Below are 15,433 nucleotides of genomic sequence, written 5' to 3'. Positions count from 1 at the left end.
TTTTTGGTCTCTGATCGCGGTAGTTGTATGCACAGGATCTACAAATGTAGGCCATGAAGAAGCCCCCCAACTTCTAACTAGCTAACTTTCTTTTCCAAAACCAAACTTGTTATCCGTTATAGAATCGTCGGTATGACGCATTTTATTTGAGAGTGCAAAGGGCAAAAGTTGTTCTTCTCATTTCAAAGTCTGCTTCACCTCGTTTTTTGTCGACTCTGAGCAAGCATTTTCAATCAAGACATCATTCAACCATTTGTTGAATGGATTCAAATGTCTTCTACTTGGACACTAACAATCCACATTCTTTCGTCTTTGCGAGAGGAAACACGTCCGCTCGTCAAATTCCTTTTCTCTCGTGGAAACGTCAGGTAGAGAAATCTGAAAGGAGAGACTTGCGAAAGGACGAGAAGAGTCGTGAGCTTGACGACGACGACGTTGATACGACTCTCACAGCCAGAGTACTTTTAGGGTATCATGTCCGGATAAGTGGTGGGTGGGACATGAGAGTGATGCCATGCTATTTTAGTCTTAGCTACACAGTGCTTTCACCGTAACGAAGGATAACACCTCCAAGCTATCAGTCTGTTTATAAAACACTTGTTGAAATTAAAGTTGCTACATAACTCGAGAAAACTAGATTTGGTTACGTTAGGTTCAATGTTTCGTAATCAAATTCAAACTCTGATAAAAGAGTTGCACTTGTTGTGCTGGGAATAATGAATACGATTAAACTTTCATAATGAGAATCATTATGTATTCCGTTCTGTACAAGGTATATGAAAAGTTTGTGTTAAGTAATTACGTATGTCAAATGAGATTTGAATGATGCCCTCGTTTTTTATCTGGAGAGGAGATACACAGATTATTTTCGGAAATTATAAAATGAGAAAGTGGGAGGGAAAGTGGAGCGGATGGATGGAATTATTTATAAACATCGTCATGCAGAGCTCATAATGGTGAAGAAGTGGTAAACAACTTAATTGCATAATGTCCACGTACCCACAGCAACCTTTCCCCGAGGAGACATTCTTCTCAAGGAGGGGGACACGCTGGAAGTCTATTGCCGTTTGGACATGGCAAAGGCAAAACCGTACAACGCTAGCTTCATCCAGTTTCGCTTCACCAAAACCAACATCTCGGAGGGATTGATGAAGACGACGGTGATCAACGAGACGACGGCGTTGCTTCGCGTGGAACGAATGAACGTTTCTAGTCCTCACTTATCCTGCGAAATTGTCCCTCCGGGCAGTCGAAGGATACAAGTTTGCCAAAATGAGATTGATGTCGGATGTAAGTTCTCATGTTTTTCTCTCGTTTTAACTAAGTATTTGCTGCACTTGAGACTGAGTTATTTCGTCATTTATGTGTACTTCGTTTTAATTGTGTTGAGTTATTTACTCTTTGTGCAATGACGCACGAAGTACTTAAAATAATACTAATTAATTAAACGGAGCACAGGAAAACGTTATAATTCGATTAATTTCCTGGGATTATTATTATCATTCTTTGTTTGATCAAATTAAATTAATCTCATTACATATTTGTTCGAATCTCAAACTCAGTATGAAATGAAATTCTGAAATTCTAGACCCATTTACACAATGTGTTGACAGACGTACTTGAAATGCAATCAGTTTTGAGATGTTGTCAAACAAATAGTTCATAATTATCGTGTTATTGCTTTTGTCCCTTCAGATCCACCCTTACCTGTGGAGAACTTTAGTTGTATTGCCCAAGACTGGCGAAGTCTCAATTGTACGTGGAAGAAGCCCTACAATCCAATCCCGACCAGTTATTCATTGCAGATTCTGCAGAAGGGAAAGTAAGTAGAATTTCCTTTTCTCCCAGATTCAAAGCATTCCCTTGATCATAATTCATCATCCGTGATCAAGAAGATGATTCCTAAATACCTAAGCATACTTGAAAAAGTCTATATTTGTGCAAAGTATAGGGCAAAAAAGTATCAGGACTTGCTATCCGTATTGTGTTTGTAGTAGAGATGAAAGTGGTGATGGTGAAAGAAGGAGATTAAATAAGTTTTCTGCTTTATTTTATCCACTTGATCAATCAGACAGCTTTGACGGAAAACTATGTACCTCGTTCAACTTTTTGTCTCTCATTGTCCTTCTCAAGGTCTTACGTATATGTACCTTTCATCTTCATCAGAGTTGTTGCATCTCTAAATCTCGTTGCGTTGCGAGGTTGAGTGAGATGCGATGGCGATGGTAATGATGATGATGTTTGTTATTACTTGACTTTCACTCACAAATGACAGGATGTTGTTGTTTAATTCCGCAAATAGATTTTTCCCCCAAGTCATTTTCATTCTTCTTGTTCGGTTCAATAGAATTGTTTTGATTGCACGTAACAATAACAATGAGGAAACTGATTAGCAACAATGTTTGATTGGCTGATTGGTTAACTCGTGTAGGTCCTTCAACTCCATCGTTTCTTGTCCAAATGCGACCGCCACGCCGACCTCTTGTGTATGGGGTCCAAGGACAGAACCATTTTACAGACAGAACCAAAACCCCCTCCACTTTCGAATCAATGGAACAAACGTGCTCAATCCGAAGGGATCAACTTGGAACTTTTCCATCGAGCACTGGTCGATAGGTACATATTTTTATATTTGCAAAGCATTTAATAGATTATGAAATGCCATCCGTCTCAAATAAAAGTTTACTTATATGCCTATTTTAAATGTATATTTTAATTATTTTTTTTAAGTCGTTCCCGAAGCACCCTCCGACCTTAAGATTGTTCACTCCTTGCCGGATGTGGCCACTGTGTGGTGGGCGTTTAAAAGTTTTAAGGATTTCGTTCCCGGTCTAGTCCACCAAGTCACGGTCTGTATACAGAACGCTTCAGTCGCTTGCAACGTTACAGTGAGTGACTGTCCTATGCACATTATTTATTTACTGTCGTGTCAACTTCCAGTCATCTCATGCATTATTTATTTGCACACTTGCAGAAATTAAACAGTTATAAAGGTTCAGGTCATTTGGAGCACAACATCTCCCTCGATTACGCTTACGTCAATTACACGATAGAAATTAAAATGAGGTCACAAAGAGCGAGAGATGAAGCGAGCTTCTGGTCAAAACCGGGGATGATTGTGGTCGCCTCGTCGGCCAAGAGTGAGATTCTTTCTGATTTAAGAGTACTTGTAATAAAAATGGTTTATTTTGGTTTAATTTTCTGCTTTATTTGTGTTTAATAAAAAAGGTCCCACAGCTCCTCCCAAAGTGGACGTGGGGAGTTACGAGTCTGTTCCTATGAACGATAAAAAACGCGATATTTTAGTGTACTGGGAAGATGTGGATCCGCTATTTCGCAATGGACCTGGGTTTCACTACATCCACAGTGTGCAAGAAGACGAAGAGAAGAAAGAGTTAGTTCCATAGTTTATTTTATGTATTTATATGTGATAGCAGTTTCTTCTTCCACTTTGTTCAGAGTCTTTCATGTCACAATGTTTATCTTTTTCAAATCCATACCCTCACAATTTAATTACTTATTTGGTTTTTGCAGGGACATTCAGCCAAAGGAAACAAACAGGTCGTACGCCAAATTCAGCGGGTTGTGGCTTAACAAATCCTACAGGTTCCAAATTGTGTCGGCCAATGACGAAGGAAATAGTTCAGCTTCCTCTGTCGTCTTTGTTCCCAGGATTCCTAAAGGTTTTTGCAAGACTGTAATGGATTATGCGTGTAAATACGTATAGAATAATACATTATTACGTGATGGATATATGTATATATAGTGGTATATGCTAAGTGTACTCGATTATGCACCTATTGCAAATACTCCGTATAAAATACATGCATTACCATTGGAATAGGTTCGTGATCCTAGATTGGAGCTACATGCGAGAGTGATATAGGAAAGAGATATGATTTAGAATAAGTGCCAATCAAACAAATGAAACGATTTATGGTTTAAAGCTAACAGGGGAGATTCCGTAGAGCTCAGCACAATAATCGGTTTCAGAGATAATCTAATTAAGTATGAAGAAGAATTTGGATAAGAACAAGCTATAGGAATTTCGGTACGAATTACTAATGGAAATAATACTCACGCTATAGCAGTATCAATAATGTGTACAGGGCATGGTAACCCGCAATCAGTAGAGATCAGTCCTCTATCTGACACGAAGATATGTCACTTAGTATAAGCGGTTCCGGTTACCGTGAGATGCTACCTGTGGTATGGTAAACACCGTGTATGGAGTGTAGTGTAGGCGAGATAGCCCTGTCTTCTGTACATTGGTCGTACAGAAGCCCAGATTGATTGTGAGAATCTTTGCCTACTCAAAATTCCCTGCTCGACACAAACTATATCAGACTTTACATGGAAAATCGGTCTTTTGAATTATCGTTCGGAATGATAATGATACAGTATCGAAATGTGGCAACTTCTCATCTTTCTATTCATGCATTAATCTCTTAGCTATGTTAACTATGAAAGAAGTTATTACGGAAAAACCATTATTCCTATTCTCTCACTATTGTGCATTACTCTACAAGACAAAGATTATTTATATGGGATCAAATAAAAATGTATTTTTATTTGAATCGGTCTTTTAGCTCCCAAGTCACCCACAGCGGTCTCTCAACTGGACTTTAACAATGGTTCCTTCATCATATCATGGAATCCTGTGAACCCTGTTGCTGTTCCGATCGTGTCGTACACAGTGTTCAGATGCATAAGTACAAAGCCGAGACCTCAGCAGTGCCAGGTAAATATTTCTCTCATTGTGGTGCTCTTTTTTATCCTATTAATTCCACTCAACTGCAGAGAAAGGAAAATACTTTTTTCTCTCTTGCGAGTAAAAGTTGCGTAGTGGTGATATCGTATTATTGAAGTTCTTATTACGCATCACTTTAATAGTCTTAAAGCATATCCTATTTTATTAAAAAGTGAACATTACGATTTCTAGGGGCTCATGAAATGGGACGTAGTGAGTGCCGACAAGCAGAGCAAGTTCTACAACAATCTTCCCCATAATAATATGATTTATCAGTTCGCCGTGGCAGCAAATGCTGAAAATATGAGCAGTGGGATGGCTTGGGCATCTTGCACACTTATCCATGGCAGAGGTGCTTTACATTACTAAAAAATCCAAAATTGTGCGAGAGTGATGAGATGAATGCAATTTTCTTTTCTGTAGTTCCCGATAAACTGAAGAAAGTGGAGAAAATTCTGGAGGCGGAGAAGGAAATCCATATCAAGTGGAGTTTGGACTGCTCTTACAAACCTGGAGTGATTGAAGGCTACAAAATTAGCTACTGCCGAGTTGAAGACGAGCGGAATAAAACTGGGCGATGCATCGGTAAGAAATAATAGGATCCAACTTTTTATCTGACGTAGTAAATTCCTTTCATGTAGTAAGCTGATATTTTGGACAAGTAATAACGTAGTCGGTTGTTGAATTGTTGCAGACAATGAAAAGCAAGAAGCAGTTGCCGGGTCCGAGATAACTACTTATCATCTGAAGAAATTATATCCTTGTGCGACCTACATGATTTCCGTTTCTATCATCTCTGCAAATGGGGAGAGTCAAAAGAGCGAGCCTATTTATGCAACTACTAAACCTAGTGGTGAGTCAATCATGACATAAAAAAGACATGATCAAATGTATTTATGCTGAAAGCATTTTGCTATATTCAATCCAATTACAGCCCCCAGTTATCCACCGATCGTGAGCGAGGTGACAGTTACCAATACGAGTGCAACGATATCCATTAAGCCACAATTCCCTTTGAACGGGATCATTAAAGAGTACAGAGTCAAGTACAAGTCTTTAGAAACTGGAGAAGCCACCGAAAAGTTCTATCCAGTCGCACATCCCAGTAGATCAAGTGGTTCGTCCGAGAACAGTGTTAGGACGGATAGCTGTTTCGACGATGGAGCAGTAATGAAGTTGACTGAGGTTGGGAGAACATATGTACATATACCAATACGCACATTGCGTTTACCTATACTGTAACTTTGATTTTAAGCTAATTAATCAAATTTTTGTAGGTGGAAGTCAAGAACCTACTCAGCAATTCGAATTATTCATTTACCGTGGCTGCGTGTACCTCAAAATGCTCAGAGGATTCAACACTAGCCCATTTTAAAACAGACGTGGGATGTAAGTCAGCATAATAAAAAATCTGGGTATGAAACAAGGCATCATAATGTTATTTATTTTAGACACGGACATGACAACTTTCCCTGACATGCATATTGATGGGGACGACATTGCCGTGGTGTGGAGTGTTCCTTCCAACATACGAGGACCCATCACAAAGTTTGAAATTCTCCTGAAACAGAATGGAAAGGATGATGATATTGTGTCCGTTCCGTATGACGGCAGTAAGTCATTAATCAATCAGATCAGCAAATGTAATTATGTGTCAGTATTATGTAAATATAGCTGATTTGACTATACTTTCTGCACAGACGCAAACGCTAGCACATATTACCACAAGATGAAGTTCTCCTGTGAGACGAGTACAAATTTGACAGCACAAGTTAGAGCTGTTACTGTGCTAGAAAGTAGAGGGGAGACGCTGTATGGAAGGTGGAGTTCGGCTGGAAACTTTAATTGTGGAGGTAAATTAGATGCTTTTACATACTTTGATAACTATGAGCTTAATTACTTGAAGTTGTTAAAAAGGAAAATTTTTAAAATCATATTGTTACTATTTTTCTTAGGAGGAGCGTCTTGGATAGTTTGGGTTGGCGTAGTCATTGGCGTAATTGTACTTATTGGATTGATAGGAATCACAAGTACCAAGTGCGTCATAATACAGTTTAACATTAAATTATAGTACGGTCAAATAATTAGATACCTATTTTGTCCAGACTACACCAAAAATTTAAGTACATGAAAGAAGGAGTGGACGTTACCCTGCCTCCTGGAATGGCTGTTCAAAGCGTAATAAGCTTTTTCTAATAAATTGAAAGTTTTATACATACTTTCAGTGTGTATGAAATGATTACACAGGGCTCAAATTTTGTACTATTTAACTGCTTATTTCCAGCTGAACGGGTTTTCGCACAACCTTCCAAAACGAAGAAGAGATTCTGGCGGAGACACCCACTCATTTGGAAAAGAGAACCTGAATTATCAACTGCAAATGACCACGACGCATCACTCTGATGACCCCAAAGATTTCACATCACTCAACGAATCGTGTCTGCAACAAGAGGTAAGAAAATACATTTTTGTGTACGGATTTTGAGTGGGTTTTCACTTGCACGTCTTCTATTTCCACTTCTGCGAGTTATATTTTATTCAGTCTCTTAACTTTCCACCGGTGGTTGTGGTTTGTTTTTAATGAACTACTACGTATGTACTCTTATTAACACATAATTAAGTACGAGTAATAGAGTGTTGCAAGCTTTGGTGACATGTTACTTGTTGGGTGTGCTAATTAATACATAATGGGCTTATTTTCTGGGTGGCGTGGTTTTGGGGTGTTTCATTTGAGAGACGAGTGTTAAATGCAGTGATTCACGTACGCCTATCATTGTGATGTGAGCATTTTACAGTTTGTAGTGGTTTTTCTGAGATAAACTGCTTGTGGTCGTAGTGTAAATTGAGTGTTGACCAGAAATGGGCTAAATCCGTGGGCGTGTGTACTTTGTGTAGACTGAGCCCCAAAGTCTTGACGAGGGGGTCGCCATCGCCTCTGTTTGAGTGGATCCACACCCACTCACTCACCCACCCACAAGCCAGCCCTCTCTCCTCCTCCTCCTCCTCTTCCTCCTCATGGATGATGATGACGATGATGATGATGGGATTCTGGAAGGATAACCAAATGATCTTGTTTACAAAAATACAAATCAAACCAAATTGAAACACAACTAAACATAACAATATTTTAGTCTCATCTACCTCCTTTATTTACACCGTCCGTCCAAGGACGTGGCTGGCAAGACGACTCCTGTCGTTGTGTGACGGGTGTTTTACTGATATTTATTAGCACTAGAAGTTACCTCAATTAATCAATTTAAATGTTTGTTAGCAAATTATTGTACACTGGTACAAATAAAATCTTTGATATTTGTCATATTTCGTGACATTTGTCATGTACCGTCCAACCCCAACAAGTTGCATTCATAGCATGAAATTTTTTACCATATTTTGCAGTACAGGGAGGGAGGCTCAATGTCATGTAAAATAAGGGCCAACACAATAAAGGAACTGAATGCGTGAATCACTGCGTTGTCGCACCTCGATTTTAACAGATTGCACCGTTTTTATTGCAATTTCTTGGATAACTTACAATTAGAGCGCCTCTACTTTGTGAATCTTTTAGAAAACAGGAGCCAGAAGTGGGGATCATGGCGGAGGAAAAATGAGTTTTGATAATAAAGTGTACTCGGAAGAAATGGAAGTTCACCACAAACCTGAAAAGTCGAATGGCATTTCGTCTTCCGACGTTGGACTGTTGTTGCATAATGACACCACTTTCGATTCGGCACATCAGATTGCATCTTCCTCACAACCACAACATGTACGTCAACATAATTAAACACACACCTTGTCGGACGGAACGCCTTGCCCCTTCTTGCACGATGATGATGCTGCTATTTTTTAGTGAATAGAGATTATACTGCTGAACTCTCTTATTCTTCTCCTCCTTGTAAATTTGCTTACCTGAAGTCTGTTTTTTCGCCTGCATGATGACCAAGCATTTTGGTTGGGCGGGCGATAAAGTTCTCCTGGCCAAGAATGATTTATTTACTCCTGGTTTAATTTTATTACTTAGAGACGTGCCATGTGATTAGTTGTTGTCGTCTTCATGCAATTTTATTCCTAATGAATGCGCTAATTTCTTAAAAATTTGTAATTTTAGGTGGAAAATGAGCACCTCTTGACTGAAAAACGCTTGTCTGAATGTCCCACAAACCCATTGTTGGACGATTCCCTAACTACGGACGACACAGAGGAGGACGCATTTCCAATCCCCATTTCGTATAGTAATCTCCCAGCGCAGGATCTATTCGACGATCCTGGTTTTGGAGGATCTACGAGTGACAATGGGTCTCCAGTTCCGTTTTCGAATAGTCCATACCCCACCACCGTCAGTATTGGGGGAGGAAGTTCCCCCTCACCGCCCCCACCTTCCCGTATCCTGAATATGGGACCTAATCCCAACGATAGAGCACCTCCATCGTCCAACAACAATGGAAGTCTCAGTCTTCCGACAAACCCAGTAAACTCGCCATATGTCAAATGGACGCAAGTGATGCCAGATCAGTTCATGAACGGAGATGGTTCAATTAGTGGTGGTGATCACACACATAAAGCGCCCTACTGTCAAGTCGGAATACTTTTAGACTCCAATTAGTAATTTATTATAAGTAGCTAGGAATATATGATGACAGCTTCACCGTATTTTTAGATTGTACCGTGTGTAGCTTATCTATGTGTACTATATATTGTAAGAAAATCAAGGGTAACAGCTCATTATTGCCTATTGTACATATGACTGATTAAGACTAAAGTAGACATTTGACCTAGAATTTTAATGTATATATTGTTGTATTTTTTGGTTCGTGTGTGATTTATTTGAATAGAACACATGATGATTATGCGGACTCAGAAACGTAGATTATAGGAAACGTAGCTTAATTAATTTGAGGTCCCATTTTTAGTTCCCTAGTTAATTGTAAATATTATAGAACACAACACATATCGAGCACTTATTCATTACTGTTAGTTCATTATTAGTCGTTTTGCAGTTCGTCGGCAAATGGAGCAAAAGCTATCACACAAACACAAATCCGTCAAATTGTTACTTAACTATAAACTGAAAACAAAGAGAGGGAAACCAATGCAGAGCACTTGGTTAGCGTGCCTTTGCTCCAAAATCCTTACACTTGTCGAGGCGTTGGCTCCTTTGGCTGATATAAGTATAAGACAACTGTACAAACTAACACATTTCAGAGAGTAGTTATTCACTTTAGAGTAGTTTGAATAACTACTCTCTGATTGTATTTAAATTAATCATGTATGTATACATTAGAGAATTGGGGGACAAACCCCTCACGTTAACCAACCAACCAAGCTCCGTGCATGTATTTTACAAATGATGATTACTTGGTCTGCTGCTGATCCCAAATCTCAGAAAACATAGAGCTTGCTACCAACATGTTACCTAATCATAGTTTTATAACTACAAATTTAAAGTTTAAAATAAGGAAGAGGCAGATAGTCGATGACCAGTTGAAGAATTTTGAAAAATTTTGATGATTTATTTTCGAAACATTGTCCACACTTGCCCACATAAGTACATAACTTATTCTTATTTAATGAGAGAAATCATTTTGCTCATAATTTTTCACATCGATACTTGTTGAAGGTTTTAAAGGCTTAGAGAGTTCAAAACTTAAGGAGTTAAGTTATTACGATAGTCGCAGCAGTTATAAAATACTACTTCCTAGTCACAAGACAATTTCTGTGGCCCTCGTACTTGTACCTCCACAGATGAGATATTATTGTTATCGTTTGGGCTAAAATGTACAATCTTATACTAGTTCATCTAGTGTGTAATTTAATACTCAGAGTGTCCATCAATCCTATATTATTATTATTCTAATGTGTACAAGTGTTGCTGCAAAACCACCATGCTTCCATTTATCCATAGTCCCTCCGTTAGTAGTGTTTAGACGCGACGACTATTCAAATTATGTTTATTCAGTTTATGTGCCACATCTTGTTGAAACTTAGCATTTACCGATTTGTTACAAATTTGTGATTGTATTTTATTTTGTGCATACTTGGAGATGCAAACTTATCTACATATATGTTCATGTGATCGTTATATACATAAATATTTATCGCTGTGGTGTATCGTACATTAATAAATGCGTGAGTTGGAAATGAAACAAGAAGAAGAAAGACGATTTATTTTGTAAAGTTGTCACTGAAGATTCTTCATTGCATTAGTTGTTTGACAATTTTCCGCGACTATAGATTTGCTTAGGTGTACAATCTTCATTTGCATAATTCATGGAAATGGAACGATCTTGCATGATTCTTTCAAGATGTGAAGGGTAGCAAGGAAAAGTTCGCATTCCGCATCTCGCATTTCTTGGGGACAGATTTGGAACAGTGGAGCCTGAAGAAGATTAACAGTCGATACAAATTATTAGTAATTTGTCGAACTTGTTATAATAAATGACGCTAAATCCCTTATTCTTATCCCCACCAAGGATCTCGGTTCCACGAAGGGTCTCCATTCGACTGAGCTGCAATGGAAGTACGAGTAAGGCTAAAAGTTATGCTCTCATTGAGATTTTAGTAACATACATAATTTTCTTAGGATTAGTATTCTATAATTTGTATAACTAACTACGTCTATATTTCAGTCCCTTTTCAGCCCAAGCTATTAAAGGTGGAGGAGATCCAACGTGATGTCATGTTGCTAAATAACACTGCCGAAGTCACATTTGTCGTCGGAGGGATCAAAGTCCCTGTCCACAAAGTAGCTACAAGTTTCTTGCCTTTACTTATATGAAAGAAAATGGTGTATTTTATAGGGGAATTTACGTTACGTTACGTTATATATTTGTAGCATCTATTGGTTAGAAATAGTCCCGTATTTGCCACCATGTTGGGGAGCCCCTTACAGACGGGTCCATTCATACAAATAACGGACGCGGAGGCAAAGGACTTTGAGCTGGTTATGAAGGTAGGTTAACATTTAATTAATTCAGTAATTAGGGTTGCATTTTAAGACAAAGTTTATCCGCGTAGGGTTTGTATGAGGGCGCTGGCGTTATCCTGAACCGTCCCTACAGTCAAATCCTTCGATGTTTCATGATTGCGCATAAGTACAATATAAAATCCTTAGAAATTGGGATGTACAAAATTCTGCTGAAAGAATTGTGTGCCACCAATGTGATGGAGGTGCTTTCCAGTCCAATTGTTGCCTTGGGGGTGATGGTGGAGCTGACTTCGAAATGCTGGTCAATTATTGAGAAAAAGACACTCAAATCTATCACATCGCCCGGATTTCTCAAAATTTCTTGGAAGCTTCTAAACAAATTATTAATAAATTCCCGTAAGTTTTTGTTAGGGTGAATGGATGGATGGATGGGTGACGCTTTCAAAATATTATGAGATTTTCACTATTGACTTGTGATAGGGCTTACAATTCGGGAGTACGAGTTGGCGAAGGCTGTCGTGGGGTAAGAATAACAATAGGACAAGTGCCATTATTTTCCGGTAATGAAAACATTGCGATATTTTCCAGGTGGTGCAAAAAACAGAAGGACAATGGAAGAACATTGATCGAGATATTGGGAATAGCCGTATATCAAATCCGCTTCCCACTCATGACGAGTGTAGAGTTTGATCTGATCAAGAAAATGGGATTGCTACAACCCGGCGAGATTGAGGACCTGACTTCAAATTTTCGCAATAACAAAACTTACAAAACTGTTCCGCGGAGGAACAAGTGTGCTTGTCAAACGAACAAGGTCAACTGTCCCTTGTGTTCGGTGAGTGGATGTTTTTAAGCGATTATGAGAAATGCCTTGTTTCAAGATTTACTTGATCTTGCTCTCTGCAGGTAAAATGGACCAGAAGACGACAATGCGCTTCGGAGAAGAAAACCTCAACGGAATACCCTCTCACAGTCAACTTCAATCGCGATATCAGTAAAAAGGTGCGTCCCCTAAAACCGACGACGACATCACCCAGCAGCACAACTGTTCCTCCCTGCGAATGTCAACTATACTTGTCCTGTCCAAATTTCCCGAATGGCCAAACCATAAAAATCATGCGACTTGAGAATATAGCTTTACCCACATATTTTAGATAGTCAGACATCATTTAAAAAGTGAGTCTATAAATTTGAAGTCTTCCATAGACCTTTTTTTAAAATACTTCTTGTCAATCACCTACGTATCGATATAGTGAAATTAAACGGTATATTTTTTATTTGTGACGATGATCACATTATGGTCGGTCATTGTCACCTGATTCATAGTTAAAAAAATACTGGTAGTGACGATGATTCAGTTACATATTTGTATTTGATAACTGTTCCAGCAGCCCAGCATAGTTTTTCTGCAGGCTCTTACTTTGTATCTCTGTCGTTCTAATAGTTGGAGGTGTGAAGAAGACTAGAAAGTTCTCACGGGTTGGTAGACTGTTGCGATTCCCACGACGATTCGTCTGCGTGGTTTTTATTATTTGTCCATGTCGTCCTTCTCGCCGTAATTTCTTCCCTGCTTCTTCATGGGAACTATCCAGCCTGTGGTGGAGAACATCGTCATCATCTAATAGTCAAATACAAAAGATAGTCCTCGGAGGAGAAATCATGAGGAATTCAATCTTGTCCAAGAAGCTGTGATCATATGCAAGTAAAAACACTTCTCTGTGATGAAGACTAAACGTCAAATTTTAGAAATTAATTTTATATATACACTTTTTTTTACATAGGATATTAAACTTCAACGAATATGTATTTGCAATAAGCGATTTTTTTTACTTGAAGGAAAGAAATACTCGCAGTCTGAATTTATTTATTAAATGTGAGCTAACTTATTGATTGCTAGGAAGGAAAGTCGGCGTGCCGTAATATTTTTTGCACTCGATTTGCCCTCCCACTAAAGTAGTTAGTTTTCGTGATTTTAAACTAGATATAGTTAACCTTTTGAGTTAAAGAAATGCTAAAAATTGATCGCGTGATCGGATTTCAATAAATAATAAGCCACAGTCTCAATTCACGTTTTAATTATTTTTTCATTCGCTTCGTCTACTTTTTTTGAGGAATATGCAGGCATTCAAACAACAAACGCGATATTAAGCGCATCAACAAGCAAAGGAGGAGAAGTTGGCCATTATTATTGTTGCTGACCCAAAAGCATAGTAAATATGGATGTAAATATGACGTGAATCGCAATAATATGCATACATACGTATAAGAGAAGGTAGAAGAAAATGTAAAAGTTGAGGCTTTAAAACTTAAAACTCTTGATTATTTTAAACCACCACACTGCTTCTATATAAGTACGTACGCATACTACTGTCGTGAATAAGGCAATCCTCGTCAAATTCCCACGCTCAACTTGTTTTATTTTATTGTTTTCCATCATATCGCCTCTTGAACAATCAAAATTACGACGTTCATTATTGCTCACTTGAAGATAAGTGAGTGCACAATCATTATTCTGCCAACAAACAACTAACCAACCTGAAAACATCGGGCGTATGATGGAAATAATCATGCAACGCAATGGGTTTCATATGTGCATACATACATCGTTAGCACAGGACCCGTCGAGAATTGTGGTATCTCAACAGATGGATAACCACACCACTGCTTTTGCATGGCTATCGAGAGACCATTCAGATTATCACGTCTTCATGAAAGGGAGGATAATTCAGATTTAGATGAGGTCGTCATCAATTTATAGTATGTAGAACATCGTTTGGGACTTTGAGATAATTAATTATTCAAGTATTTACTATTGAGATCAGCTATGTGCCTCTGGTCTCATCCACACTGCAGCAAAATGTCCACCTTCATCGACACTTTCATTGTTCGTTTTCCGTAATTTTCCTAAATTTTTCAAAAATTTTGAAACGATAATTCTGTCTCTCTTATCGTAATCGTCCGTGTTTTTCTCCACTGCTGAAAAGTATTGCTAAATATCTGCAAATTCTTTATAATATCCACTCTTGTTTTGTTCGGAATTAGGAAATTCATTAAGCCATCGTTTATTTGCTGGCAATATAAATACAATAATAATAGAGGTAATAACTATAAATAAAGACAATGACGAATTACTGCACCCAGACGACTTGTGATGATGACACAATAACCCATCACCACCCAGAAACTAATTGTAGTGAGAATATTATAAAGCGCAATAAATGTGACTTGTCTAGATTTTTGCAATAAAATTGAGTTATCAGGTAAAATCTTGATTGCCCTTGCTCATTTCTTCTCTATTTGCTGAGGTTGAGGAGTGATTGGTAGTCAAGAATTGTGAAATTATTTTATATTTTCATAAGCATTATAAAATAAATGGATTGCGTACTTTTACTTTTGAGCAATTAATCTGTCTCATCATTCATCACAAGCATCGTCATTATTATCTTTGGCATAATTAGTTGATGTGGAGAGCAATGGAAGGAGAGAGAGAGAAGGGTGACTGAGGTTAATTTAATAATTGACAGATTATGCATTATTTTGCCAACTTGGTGTATGCAATTTTTCTCTTATCAATGCATATCATATTCCATGGCATGCTGTTTCTCGTCCATAATCAATATTTGCAGTAGTTGAGACAAAGTTTGACGCTTGTTTTTTCACAGGCACACATGAAGGGAGGCAAACAGCGTATTCTCTCAGAAGAAGCATGTTAGTGTGTGAAGATTTGACCCAAAATTCTTGGGAGGAATGCCCACTTAGGC

At 38.3% G+C, this 15,433-nt stretch overlaps 2 protein-coding genes across 8 annotated transcripts in view; both read left to right on the top strand.

Annotated features, from left to right (window-relative positions):
• The window catches only part of LOC110858249 (cytokine receptor), a 29,793-nt gene extending 18,908 nt beyond the window's left edge, over positions 1 to 10,885 (top strand). For 2 of the 5 annotated variants that reach the window (XM_022106941.2, XM_035858599.1), the window contains 20 exons: positions 1,006 to 1,290; positions 1,696 to 1,822; positions 2,432 to 2,616; positions 2,731 to 2,888; positions 2,975 to 3,140; positions 3,229 to 3,394; positions 3,535 to 3,713; positions 4,590 to 4,741; positions 4,943 to 5,102; positions 5,174 to 5,335; positions 5,445 to 5,603; positions 5,685 to 5,935; positions 6,028 to 6,139; positions 6,202 to 6,363; positions 6,451 to 6,603; positions 6,706 to 6,787; positions 6,856 to 6,928; positions 7,035 to 7,202; positions 8,316 to 8,513; positions 8,856 to 10,885. In XM_022106941.2, the coding sequence (XP_021962633.1) occupies positions 1,006 to 1,290; positions 1,696 to 1,822; positions 2,432 to 2,616; positions 2,731 to 2,888; positions 2,975 to 3,140; positions 3,229 to 3,394; positions 3,535 to 3,713; positions 4,590 to 4,741; positions 4,943 to 5,102; positions 5,174 to 5,335; positions 5,445 to 5,603; positions 5,685 to 5,935; positions 6,028 to 6,139; positions 6,202 to 6,363; positions 6,451 to 6,603; positions 6,706 to 6,787; positions 6,856 to 6,928; positions 7,035 to 7,202; positions 8,316 to 8,513; positions 8,856 to 9,350 (3,593 nt within the window). In that variant the 3' untranslated portion in view covers positions 9,351 to 10,885. Of the gene's footprint in view, positions 1 to 1,005; positions 1,291 to 1,695; positions 1,823 to 2,431; positions 2,617 to 2,730; positions 2,889 to 2,974; positions 3,141 to 3,228; positions 3,395 to 3,534; positions 3,714 to 4,589; positions 4,742 to 4,942; positions 5,103 to 5,173; positions 5,336 to 5,444; positions 5,604 to 5,684; positions 5,936 to 6,027; positions 6,140 to 6,201; positions 6,364 to 6,450; positions 6,604 to 6,705; positions 6,788 to 6,855; positions 6,929 to 7,034; positions 7,203 to 7,645; positions 8,107 to 8,315; positions 8,514 to 8,855 lie in introns of those variants that run through there. The other 3 variants (XM_022106943.2, XM_022106944.2, XM_022106945.2) reach the window with 3 other exon arrangements.
• Positions 10,886 to 11,037: 152 nt separating this feature from the next.
• Positions 11,038 to 13,736, top strand: LOC110858248 (BTB/POZ domain-containing protein 9). 3 transcript variants are annotated; one of them, XM_022106939.2, is made up of 8 exons: positions 11,038 to 11,270; positions 11,374 to 11,489; positions 11,580 to 11,696; positions 11,762 to 12,068; positions 12,153 to 12,195; positions 12,261 to 12,507; positions 12,579 to 12,848; positions 13,117 to 13,736. In XM_022106939.2, the coding sequence occupies exons 1-7, from the start codon at positions 11,183 to 11,185 to the stop codon at positions 12,828 to 12,830; spliced, it is 1,170 nt and encodes a 389-aa protein (XP_021962631.1). In that variant the 5' UTR covers positions 11,038 to 11,182; the 3' UTR covers positions 12,831 to 12,848; positions 13,117 to 13,736. The 3 variants fall into 3 exon arrangements, with proteins under 3 accessions (XP_021962631.1, XP_021962632.1, XP_021962630.1); XM_022106940.2 differs by having other exon boundaries at positions 11,038 to 11,264; positions 12,579 to 13,736; XM_022106938.2 differs by having other exon boundaries at positions 12,579 to 13,736.
• Positions 13,737 to 15,433: the final 1,697 nt, after the last annotated feature.

Source organism: Folsomia candida, unplaced genomic scaffold (genome assembly GCF_002217175.1).
Source record: "Folsomia candida strain VU population unplaced genomic scaffold, ASM221717v1 Fcan01_Sc020, whole genome shotgun sequence".
Taxonomy (NCBI): domain Eukaryota; kingdom Metazoa; phylum Arthropoda; class Collembola; order Entomobryomorpha; family Isotomidae; genus Folsomia; species Folsomia candida.
Note: the sequence above shows the minus strand (reverse complement) of the source record. Positions and strands in the feature narration are given on the sequence as shown.

Bases quoted from the DNA above. Each gene is read 5' to 3' on its own strand.
- LOC110858248 (XM_022106939.2), top strand. From the start codon at position 11,183: ATGACGCTAAATCCCTTATTCTTATCCCCACCAAGGATCTCGGTTCCA. The intron at 11,490-11,579 runs GTAGCTACAAGT...ATATATTTGTAG, and splicing joins TCAAAGTCCCTGTCCACAAA to CATCTATTGGTTAGAAATAG. The intron at 12,069-12,152 runs GTAAGTTTTTGT...GACTTGTGATAG, and splicing joins CAAATTATTAATAAATTCCC to GGCTTACAATTCGGGAGTAC.